General features: G+C 36.9%; 1 protein-coding gene across 1 annotated transcript in view; it reads right to left on the bottom strand.

Moving 5' to 3' along the window:
- ENPP1 (ectonucleotide pyrophosphatase/phosphodiesterase 1) overlaps window positions 1-12,458 on the bottom strand; it is a 52,840-nt gene that overhangs the window by 2,194 nt on the left and 38,188 nt on the right. The window contains exons 14-24 of the mRNA XM_064708087.1: window positions 12,230-12,261; window positions 10,873-11,000; window positions 10,040-10,109; window positions 8,003-8,090; window positions 7,017-7,192; window positions 6,489-6,540; window positions 3,948-4,102; window positions 2,519-2,654; window positions 1,633-1,713; window positions 1,063-1,195; window positions 288-444 (exon numbers count right to left, since the gene is read on the bottom strand). Of these exons, the coding sequence (XP_064564157.1) occupies window positions 288-444; window positions 1,063-1,195; window positions 1,633-1,713; window positions 2,519-2,654; window positions 3,948-4,102; window positions 6,489-6,540; window positions 7,017-7,192; window positions 8,003-8,090; window positions 10,040-10,109; window positions 10,873-11,000; window positions 12,230-12,261 (1,208 nt within the window). The remainder of the gene's footprint in view (window positions 1-287; window positions 445-1,062; window positions 1,196-1,632; window positions 1,714-2,518; window positions 2,655-3,947; window positions 4,103-6,488; window positions 6,541-7,016; window positions 7,193-8,002; window positions 8,091-10,039; window positions 10,110-10,872; window positions 11,001-12,229; window positions 12,262-12,458) is intronic.

Genomic DNA, 12,458 nt, shown 5'->3' with positions numbered 1-12,458 from the left:
ATAGTTGCATTACAGAAGTCTCTGTATGCATCACATTCATGCTCTCTGAATACTCTGATCTCATTTTGCTAGCTCTATGCTTTACTCTTTGAACAGATTTATTTTCCCCTTTGATCATATTCACAGACTTTGACATAATTCTGTTTGCAAAAATATTGTCTTCTCTCTCAAGATGGGCATGTAGACTGCACCATTTTCAAAGGCTTTAACCAGTTAATTACAGATATCCAACAAAACAAGCTCCAGCCTGACTTCAGAAGTTTATGAGGGCCAAACAGACTACTTACTGCACAGCTTTCGCTGTTGTCTTCTCTGTGAGGTACAATGAAAGACAAGGCATCTAGAGACCCTTCACACTCCACAGGAGTTTCAGAAGTATTTTTACAGCTGGTCAGCACAATGAAGAAGTGAGTTGGAACTAGAACTTCTGAATTACCATGGTATCTGAAATACAAAAGATCTCTCTATAAATCCACCAAATCATACTTGCACAAAGATCAAATTACAACATTCAGCTATATTCAATTTTATCAATTCACCTTCTTTGTCCAAGAAAAACTTAGGTCTGGAAGGAAAATTCCAAACCACTATTTTTGAAAATCAAGTTTGGCATGTAGACTAAATAACAAGTTTGATGAGGTATAACAAATTGATTTGCCATAAAAATGTGTAAAACTCTGGAGGTGATGAAGAGTTCAGCCCAAGTCCAGGAACCTCTCTGCCTGCTAGCTTGAGCCAATTTTGCTAACTCGTGTAACCCACAACTTGTAGTACAACACTGCCAGCTCAGGAAGTATCAACCATGCCACCAGGGATAAGCCCTTGCCTTGTGCTCTCCTAGAGGCAATTGCATAAGTTTTCAGGATGGTAGACATCATTCCATATGCAACAGCTTCTCTTAAACTCCACCTTCAGTTTTAGGATGACACATTTTGAAGGTGCATTTTTCTCTTCAGGCTTGTTGCTTCTTTCTGAACTTTTTGTCTTTCTGAAGAAGGATAATTACTCACAGACCAGTATTGGAAGAAAGAAACAAAGGATTCGAATGTGAAAAGTTCTCACCTTTTCAACTTTTCTGGGGTATCATAGAGCCCATCAGAGTCATAATCAAACACTGGACCACTGACTACATTGATACCATTCCTGGCTGCAGCATATTCAGGCAGGAGGTGTTGATGGAAGTAGTCCCATAACACTGAAACACAGTAATGGAATCAGGAAATAATCTTCAAAATAGAAGCTGCTAATACAACTCTGCAGAGTATTCAGTTCAGTATAAACAGACGTGATAAGCTAGGAAAACAAATTCTTCAGATGTTTGCTGTTGTTAAAGGCTGCATACAACGGGGTAGCAGCATCCACTGCACCATATAATAACCTATATAATATTTTAAATTACAATTAAGAATTGAACAGTACTCCATTACAAAACAGGATATCCCTTATTTTCCAGGAGAAGTACCACAGTTATCCTTCTTTTTCACCAGGAATATGTTTATTTTCTCTCAGCCAACCATCTCATGTTCCCTCTCTCCCAGGAACCAGGGGTCATATGCATGATTTGGAAGCCAGCACAACACCAGCAGTCTTCTATTCAACTATGGACATAAAATAGGCATACAAATAAAGCACCTTTAAATGCAGGATACATTGGCACAATGTTGCTGGTGAGCAAGGCATCATAGTGAGGTTTCTTTGCATCTGTCATAAAATCTGAAACAAAAAAAGGCCAATTAATTACATGGATTTGTTACTTTAAACTTGCATTTTCATGCTTTTAGTCATCAGTGCATTAACATTGAGATGCAGCTGACCTAACTTCATTTTCCAAAACTGGTGTGTGGGTGTAAGTGCTGACTTTCAGTACCTGCCAGATTCCACCTAAAATAAATAAATTTAGTAGCAGCAGCAATTACACTTGTCAGATATACAGTTGGCAAATTTAATGAGATTTTAAAATATCAGGACAGGCTTCTGAATTGGGGAGAGAGAAATAAAGTTCATGAATGTCAGGCCAACCCTCCCTGACTGCAGAATCTAGACTTATCCTAAATATAGGATTCTGTTGAAACTTTGCAAACTATGTTTGATATGGATATTTAAATAACCTGCTACTTGGTATTCAATGAGTAGAGTAAATAAAATACTTCCATGTGAGGTCAGCAAGAGTTCACAAACAACTTATCCATGTATAGTGAGTGAATTTGCATTTTACCAGCTTGCTGGACTTCACTCAATGTCTACATGTCCCTCCCAGTTTCTTCTGTGAGATGTCACTTTAGAAGCATGATAAGTGCTTCAAAACTTCTGGGAAGTACTAAGTGACCTTGGACAACCCCACCAACTGCTGAAGCATCTAAAGTGCTTTCCTTTCTCATATGCTGAAGTTAACTTCAACAATGCAGCAACTACTGCTTTGTACTCTTATTAGGTACCAAGAACACCTACAAAAGACTACACCTGCTACGTTACAAACCATGTACATCAGACATGCTATACAAGGAAGACAAATACTTACCTGGAGGAGCAAGAAATCCATAAGTTAGGTGAGGATGATTGTTGTAAAACAAACAGGTCTGGTTATGATTCTGTGAAATACGAACATCTTTATGTAAACAGTTGGAGGCAGGTCCTGTAGAAGAAATCCATTTGTCCTATTGAACAAGAAGAAAGTATCATTGTGAAAGCTTACAATAAGTATAATTGTGAAAGCTTACAACTTACAATCATTCTCTTGGTATGAGGGACTGCAGAATTCTAAATATTTGGCTGCAGCTGCCTTTAAGAGTGTGAAGGACTTAACTAAGATGCAAGAATTGTTCCTCTTATGCCAGTGGAAAACAAGTCCTCCCATCACTTCATATACCTTAGAAATAAAGTGAACAGAACTGCAGCATTTTATTCAATTATTACATGTTCTAGACAACCTGATTTACTGACAGATAGACAGCCTCACATAACTGACAGACAGATGTGTGGGCCACTTGTTAAAGTAACTGGTTGCTTCATGTCACTACCTCAAAATATTTAGGATCAAGTAAATCTTCCCAAAGTTTAGCTAAATTTAATTATAAGTCATTATCTAAAATCTATGATTCCCAGATAATAAAATTTAAAAGTATTCTCTACTATCCTAATTCCTTTTAAGCATGATCTGGCTTTTAAATTTTCTGTGAATGGGAAAGGTCAATTTGAAAAATCTTTCATTTATCAGATCAGTGCTCTACTCTGAATAGGTATATCTTAAGCATAGGGTTCAGGACCTCAAAGACCAGCTTTATTTTCACTGATCTCTTTTTTTCCCCAATTAGGATTATATTTTGAGAAAAGCATCATATCAGGGCATGAACGGTTCAAGAGGGTCATGAGATTACTTTTTTAAAAGGATTCTGCCACATTACAAATTGCTTTAAGACTACGAAACCCACGTTGAGGCCATTTTTAAGGACAGCACTGCTGCAGCAGCACTGCTGTAGACTGCTATACCAGACCTATGTTACCAGTGCATTCTCCTATATAGGATTCTATACCAATGGCAATGGACTCCTCACTTCCTGATGGATCTGCTCAATCTGGGGGCAAAACTGTTTCACTCTGAGAAATGGAAGAGTCAAAGCCAATCCTTATTGGCATAGCAAACCTCACACAAATTTCCACTTTATCTTATGTGGTTCAGCTTAGTTCCCTGGGAGATAATATCACAGACCCATTTCAGCTGGAAAAAGACCTCTAAGATAATTGAGTCCAGTCATTGACTGACCATCACGTTGTCAACTAGACTATGGCACTAAGTGCCAAACCCAGTCCTTTCCTGGACACCTCTGCAGACAGTGACTCCACCATCACGGTGACTCTTACCATGACCAGATATAAGAAGCCTTCAGGAATACTGATACTCTAGATTTTTACTTTTCAAGGCTGCTTCTAATCTTTCTTCTTATACTTACACCTCTGCCAACAGTGTACGCGCTCCACAGAGCCATCCTGTAGTCCCTGCTGTACCCACTCACGTAGCGGTAATGGTAAAGGAGGCAGTAATTATGTTTTTTCTGCAGAACCCTGGGCCGTCCGTAGGGTAAATTAAGTTTCTCCGTCTTCTTAACTGCAACAAAAATAGTGCTTATTGCTTTACATTTAATACTAGTTGTTAAACACCCTCCTCTTTTATACACCTAAGGCTGCCTTAATTTTCAATTGCCAAGCAAACAGAAGTCACAGAAATGGGACTAAAAGTTTTCATTATTATATCAAAGGCATAGTTTCTATACTAGACAATAAATTAAGTGATGAAGCCAGTAAAAATTATTTAAACTTGTACTACAAAACATGTGCAAATGTAGCTTATGTACAAATTAAGGTTGTATTTGAACCAAAACTTTTTGCTGTTAAAAACAGAAGACAAGTTCAAGTCGCAAGGTTAAAGTCTTTGTTGACCTTGTGTTTCAATTTAAAAACGTGGAATCTGCTTTTATATAACATTTAGATGGGAGAGAAACCAATTCTGGTGATTTGAAATTACTATTTCAGCAGAAACCACATCATTGTATGTAAAAATGCATTTAAAAAACTAGGAAATACAGAGGTCTAAATAAACAATACAGTGACATACTGGATTGGATTTTCAGCTGTGAAAGAGCTCATTACTTTGCCTTTGAAAATTCAAGTCTTTTCAATCATTACATGACTAAAATTATAAAGAAGGTATCAAAGTATATCGTCCATTAAATTGGTCCCCACCATCCACAAATAATTACGCAGTTTTAAGGCAAATGTATTACATGGGGAAAGAAATTGAGCAATAATGTGCAGGGTTTTTTCCACAGTACCAAAAAATGTGAAGATTATGACAGTTACTTCTCCACCCATGAGGGAAAAACAATTCATATTTTTTTCATTAAAGTAAAAATGCAGTTATAATTTTCTGTCCTTACAGACTGTCAAGTTGCAACAATCATGAGAGAACATGCAATCTGAAGTAACTACTAAATTCTATACAGTCTTAAGGCACTTCTAGGCTGTTTACTACAATTCTTTAATCTGTGAAATGCTTTAATATCTGATTAGTTCTTAATCAATACAATTCACAATGAAATTATTACTGTTAAAACAGGGCTATACCAGGTCCCACTAATAATTCAAGACAAAATCCTACTGCTTCAAAAATGTAGGTTTAGAGCCTTAAGTTCCTATTTCCACAAAAGAGAACTGAAATATGTTATTGTGTCTGGCCTTGTCAAGTTTCTTCAAAGCCAGGTAAACAAAGTCCTCAGAGATACTCAGAATCTGTTTTAGCAAAACCCCTGGCACACTTTGGAGAAACACATTGTACCATTCTAACTGGATTTTATTTTGCTGCTCTCATGAGTGTTACAATACTGAAAGACTTACTTTAAAAGGGTTCTGGGACATGTGGACATGTTTTAAAATTATGACCTGTCATTAGTGGAAAAGATTCAAGAAAGCTCTATCCACTCTTTGTTTCAGGACAAGCTACACAAATCAACAGAAGCCTTGAATTAGCTCTGGATAAGCAGCAAATACTGGACCCTGCCAGTAACTGGCATTTATGTCCAGTTCTTAACAATAGTGAGCTATAGTGTGGTTTTGCCAAATATAGCTTATTTGCATAAAACCTCCAAGGTTTTATGAACACACACACACATATGGCAAGGTCTCTATCAGCCTATTTCTGGCAGCCTAATATTCTTGATATCATCTATCAAGGCATTAGCACCTGGGACTAGGTTCCATTTTGACTTAGAGTTTTCATTATTTACGTGCTGCTTTACCTGTTTCATGCTCAAAATAGTTTATTTTGTTTTATGACTCATGAGCACATCTACAGCCTTGCAAACTGCAGCTTAAACATGGCACGTGTATGTCCAATGAATGGAAATAAAGCCTAAGTAAAAGAAGTAACAATTCAAGACCACATGACAAACACATAAAATACTCCTTATGCCTCATTATAAGTCTGCTGCCATTACAGGTATCATGATTTGCATTGATTTGCTATCAGGTACTTCCCCATACAACACTCTTGCTTCCCTTGATTTGCTCATTACTTCAATACTAGAGAAGTCAAATGTAACAGATAACACATATGCCATAAAGACACACGTATAAGGATACACATTTACCTGAAAGCAAATGGTTCAGGAGGACTGTATTCAAAAACATGAGAATCATAGAATGGTATGGGCTGTAAGAGACCAAAAAGACCATCTAGTTTCAACCACCCTGTCAAAAGCAGGGACATCTTCCACCAGACCAGGTTGTTCAAAGCCCCATCCAACCTGGCCTTGCACACTTCCAGGGGTGAGGCATCCACAAATTCTCCAGGCAGGACTATAGTTCCAGCAAGTATTTCAAAGAATTTTCACATAATTTACTTGAGAGTTGCTCAGAAGTTTAAAAACATAAAATGTTTGATGACTAACAAGTTTTTATTGTTGTTAGCTCTTTATATTATTATTTGAAATTCTTACCTTCTGTTTCAGTAAGATTTAAACGCTGATGAAAATCCCTTACTGGCAAGCCCTATAATTACAAAGAAAAAGCAGTGAGATTCTACAAAGCACATTATGAGTTGGTACCATCCTTAAATGTAACTTCTGCCTTGCAAGTTATACATACACAGAACACATGTACTGGAGAGGAACTACAGGGAATTTCCAGTAATAAATCGGTTTTGCCACAAGCAAATCTACAGGCTTGAAAATCACAGTCCAAACACAATATTCACAGAACAGAAATTTCAACATAATTAAGTGAGCCAAGCAAAAATTGAATGCTTTCCCCATCAAGTTTCTGTGGGTTTTTTCCAGGCTCTTCAGAGATTCATATGACTTAACATAAGCAAAAAATTAATACACAAATACAGGATAGAACTCATTAACCCCAAACAAGAGTTGATTTTGAAACCAATAGTAAGGGACTATCTGGAGGATGCAAAGTTCCACTCTTTAAATACAACAGATTTCTGCCTCCACAACTTTAACCATTTTAGCGCTTACCCCTGTCCTGCAGGAGCAGCCAAGGCTCACTGAAAAGGCTCTTTCTCCCACCACAGAGCATTCAGAAGGATGACTTGTTTCTTTGGGATGGTGGGGGGTGTAAACAGGGTGCTTTAATAGATGGTTTAGGCGCCCATGAGTTCCATTGTTTGGGGCTGGCTTCACACCAAGCAAATCTATAAAAGAATTCAAGTGATATTAACAGGAGGAGAAAGATTGTAATACACAGCTGATTATATTGTGCTTACCAGTATGGATGAGTCAAAGCTTCACTGCTTACTGCTCAAAACACCCAAGAAGAAACAGATTCTTAGCTGGTGTTCAGTATTCTGTACTGAACACTAGTCTTCTTGTAAGGTTGAGCAGGTTGCTTGAATACAGCCACCAATCTCAAGCATTTGCAGTACTCTTAAGTATTTTCTGGATCAAACTCTTTGGTATACTATTCTTCTCCCAGAAGCAGTATAGTTTCAAACCAGAGAGAGATGTAGGCAGGAAATAATGGAAAACAGGTGAGGACCTCAAGGGGAATAAATGAACAGAAAGCGGTAGATCTAGTGACAGACTTATGGAGAAACCATGAAATACAGAATGAAGAACGAAGACAGGAATAAGGAGTCACAGTAACATTGTGTTTGAAAGAGGAAGGAAAGGAGGTTTCCCTTCATGATGGTAGAGACATTCTGAAGTAGCCATTTTTAGTAGTGGTGAGTCAAAGCACCAGCTCTGGAAAAGTCAGAGGAACACACAGTGTGACCAGTGAAAAAAAGATAGACAAGGTAGCCAGACCAGTAGATCCTAAACTGCTGTTAGTCATTTAGAGATGGCCCTTTCTCAGAAAAACAAACAGCTGATTTGTGAAAATAGCAGCAGCTCTTAAGGATGAGCTTCTGAGGACACTTAGCAATCTGTTATTAGAAGATTTACAACGCCCAAAAGATATTATACTTTACTGAACAAAACTGACGCCCATCCATTGTACTTACCACACATTAAATTATATACTTCAATGTTTTCAAATGGATCAACTTGAGTACCAAACTTGAATCCTGGTCCAAAACCAATAAAGATAGCCTAGGATTTACAGAGAAAAGTATAGTGAAATTCTGTTTAAGACAAATGGAAATGAAAATTATCTTTATACTCAGAGGGCATTTTCTTCCAAGAAATTGATCTTGGAATCTTAATCTTTTTACCAACACAGTATGTATCAAGTCAAAATCATGTGTTTTTCATTTTTGAAAAAAGTAGATGTACAAGAATAATTTTTTTAAATAGTAGAAGAGTACTAGGAAACCCAATTCTGTCTCATTGTTGCCTTTTGCCATTTATGATGTCCCTGGCTCTTCTCTGCTTTTGAAGAAATTAAAAGTTATCTTCTTAAATGCTTTAAAAGAGTTAATGGAAATGTTGATCCAAAGTAACCATCACATATCACATCCTGTAAACAATTTGGAAGCTGTTAACTTGGGGCTCTAAAAACATCTGTTGGTAGCAATGCTTTAAGTGGTTTAAGCAATGGTAGAATCACAGGCTTCCATGCCTGGTTTGCAGCTGTTCCTTCTTGCACCACTTCCCAGGCTGTACTGGACCTGATCCAGGAATGCTGCCAGCTCAAAAACCTTTCCTTTTTTTTTTTCCTGCTGGCTCTTTTCCTTCTGGCTCAATTCCCCAACCTACTTGACACTGCAGCCACACAAATGTTACACCAGCATACTGCAGGGTTTGCAGCATGAACAAAGAGGCAAGGGCAACAAATGCTTAAGCTCAACTGCTGCCAAAAATATTGTTTTAAAACTTGTCCTCAGTTATTCAGCTTATTTTTAATGATGATAAACAGATTGCACACATCTGTGGTATCAAGATACTGAATGACTGATGGATGTTTTACACTGTATAGCATAAGATCTCCAAGCTCTTTGCAAACAATGCAATTGTCTCAGATTTCATAGCTGTGTGGCAAAAACAGAGGCTAAAACTCAACTCTTAAGTCCTTTCTTTGAGATCAAAGCATAACATAGGGCATTATTTTGCAACTGTTGATGCTAGAATCTGCAGGCGATTAATGTACTCAACAAGCCTAATTTGAACCAGATGAGGCAGGGACACGCTACCTCCTTTCTGTTGTTTTTGATTACAGAGTATGAAATACTGTTATGCTGCTATAATGGTAGCCACAAAAAGGATAAATTATATCTGGTTAAGGACTTGTTAGGGGTGCTATGAACTGGCAATCCCAACTGTGGCAAAAAAGTTTGAATAGAGTCAGTCTACTGAAAAAAATTTCCACAGTCAAACTACAGCAGAGAGAGATGGAGTACATACGGCATCACGTGGCTTGCTGATTGCAACCCATTACTAGAAACACTATCAGCAGGTTTTCCATTGTCAAATCAGGGAAGAAATATAAAGGGTAAATTGATGGGTAGGAAGAGTAAATTGATGCAAGATTAAGACTTTTTTAAAAAGAGTTTGGTGCCAACATTATATAACTCTACAGCATATTAAAAAAAGGCTTTTAAGAAAGAAAATTATTGAAAACAAGTTTCATGAGAAGATCTACAAAGTCCATGTAATATATGGATTTCTCTTTTAAAAGTGCTTACACATATTCACTGTAATAGTTCCAAGTACCTCACAAAGGTATGTGGATTTTAATCTTGAAAACAGCTTTTTGAAATAAAGAATATTGGCTTTCATTTTATTGATAGCAGAAACTAAGGAAGAGGATAGGTTAAGTGACTTTCCCAAATTAGATGAAACTGAGAATCAGATTTTATGTTTCACTATGATCTCTTCCCATTTCTCATTAAAGAGAAGTTCAAGACTCTCCTTATTTTTATGGGTTATCCAGCACATGACAATATCAGTCCTATAAATGTTTTATTTCTTGAACTGCACATGGAATAATATCACAGATCTTAAATCAAACAAAGAAACCAACAAACCTCAATACCCAGAAAACACAGCATTTGGAAAGAGAGGGAACTAAAAATAAGAGCTAACAGAAGTTTAAACCTCACCTGCATATTGGGGAAGCGATTGTCTGAGCCATGGAATCCACCTTTGCAGCTTTTAATCTCAAGTGGTTTTCTATTAAAAATACACAGTTTATATAACTCACAAATCATATCAGCATAAAGCACATTCAGTGATGATGTATTTACTTCTCTGTTAAAAGATACTTAGAGGATTATCCAAAGAGAATGAGAAGTCTGTAGTGTTTGGGAAGAAAATGCCTTTAAATTCAGAATAGTAATTTTCTCTGCAAATGTTATCCCTTTGGAGTTTTCATGTGTCTTTCAGAGTCATTTAAATTCAAAGCACATGACATATGAAAAAAAAAATTCATTTCAGGCTAACAGATAAAGCCCTGAAGTATCACAGAGATGCTCAAAATTAATACCATTACAACAGACACCACTGTGCTTGGACTTGTAAATTCTTTAATCAAAACACAAAGTAATGAACTACCATGGACTCAGTAATTTCAATGACTGACAAGACTGATTTAACCTAGAAATTATTTACATGTTCTGTCTTCATGGACTCACTTTGGCAATTCCTACAGCATGGCAAGATGTGCTCAAGTATCTGAGAGTGAGGACTTTAGTTTCTAACCTGCCACTACCTCCATACCCAGCAGGCAGAATATCAATAGCTGCCAGTTTAGAATTTAGCCTCCCCAGGCCAGCAAAACCTGCAGACAAAAAGCATGCATTGTTCCTTTGCAATGTCCTTTTGCAACAACAAATAAGAATATCACACTGTAACAGCTATCACTGAACTCTAAGCACTTGGAAGAGAAAACATTAATTATTTGTTGTACGCTCAGGTAGTGAGAACTGAAACTTACCGAGCAAGCTGCCACTGGGAGTCTAAATAAAAGTGCAGCGGTTCAATGCGGTCATTATAGGAATAATGGAAACGCTTGGGCAGCAGCTGCTTCATGTAAGCTTTGAAAGGCTGATTTGGTTTTATGCACTGAAATGTTTAAATTAAAACATAAGGAAATTTTGGTGAAATGTGTATTTTATGTCATGCACAGTTCTTACAAAGCACATCAATTGCAAATGATCTGCAATAACTTCCACTAAGAACAATGTAACTCCACCAGGTTTGGAGTCATAAGATCTGAGACATATGAATGAATACTTAAATCACAAATACTGACAGAATCAATAGTTATTAAAAGATATTTAATATTGCATTATGGACAAAACTTGGGGTTTTTTTTCTTACAGTCTACAGTTGTATAGAACCAAACTGTACTGCATAGAATTAATAAAGAATTACACTAAGACATGAACATCACAATACTTTCACAAGTGATAAGAGATTGTCCAATGCAAAAAGTCTACAGCTCTGTAATAGAGAAGGCAACAGACATTTAGGATTTTTAGACTGATCACACAGAGACAAATAAACTTTTTTATGAACCAAGATCCATTAATGATTTTAAAAAGGAAAAAAAACCAAAATCTCTACTGTAATATGGGAAATTTTGAATACTGAAGTCATCTATACAAACAGCATTGTTCTCACCAACAGCAGTGCACAAATGAGAGGCAAACAGATTACAGTGCAGGGACGAGAACAGAAGTCAGGGACAGAACAAAAAAGCAAATTCATTACACTGCAACTGACATCCCCTCCTCAAAAAATAAAATTCAATATCCTCTCTCAAAGCTGTTTATCGAAAAGGTGTGAAATCCTTTGTGTGTCTTGGCAATAGAGCTGAGCTTTACACTGACGTGGCCCTCAGCTAGTATGGTCCAGATACACAAATTCTCCAGTTGGAAGAAAAACACAACACACGTAATACAATACAGGGAAATGAACACAAAGCTTTAGTTAATGCACAACCCAATAGCTGTATGTCACCTTATTCAAATTTCACTTTTCCCTGTGTGGAACTACGTTTGTTATTGTTGCTATTTACCAAAGGTCGAACACAAAATCACTTAGGTTGGGAAAGACCTCTGAGATCATCTAGTACAACTATGACTAAACATCACCCTGTCAACTAGAGAAAATTCTTCCAGATGTCCAACCTAAACCTCCCTGGTGCAGTATAAGATTATGTCCCCTCATCCTGTCACTGAATCAAAGTACACATAGCATGTAAGTTGCCCAGCAAACAGCTAATGCTATAACATACTTGTAAATGTCAACAGAAATTAAGCTAGAGCAACAGATAAAACAACACTTACTGTGAGGTTTCTGACAACGCCTTCATAATTAACTGGAAGAATCATATGTAAGTATTAGTCACCTAAGTTTAAAAAGATCAGATGTAAAATGAAAACATTCCCATCACGTAATACAAATGAAAAGTTTCAATAAATTTCTGGGCAGAAGAAATTATTTTTCCAGAGTGAAAACCATATAGAGCAAGATGATCCCTAAACTGTCAAGCTATTGCTTTTATAAAATTTCAGT

This window comes from Zonotrichia leucophrys, chromosome 3 (genome assembly GCF_028769735.1).
Source record: "Zonotrichia leucophrys gambelii isolate GWCS_2022_RI chromosome 3, RI_Zleu_2.0, whole genome shotgun sequence".
Classification (NCBI taxonomy): domain Eukaryota; kingdom Metazoa; phylum Chordata; class Aves; order Passeriformes; family Passerellidae; genus Zonotrichia; species Zonotrichia leucophrys.
Note: the sequence above shows the minus strand (reverse complement) of the source record. Positions and strands in the feature narration are given on the sequence as shown.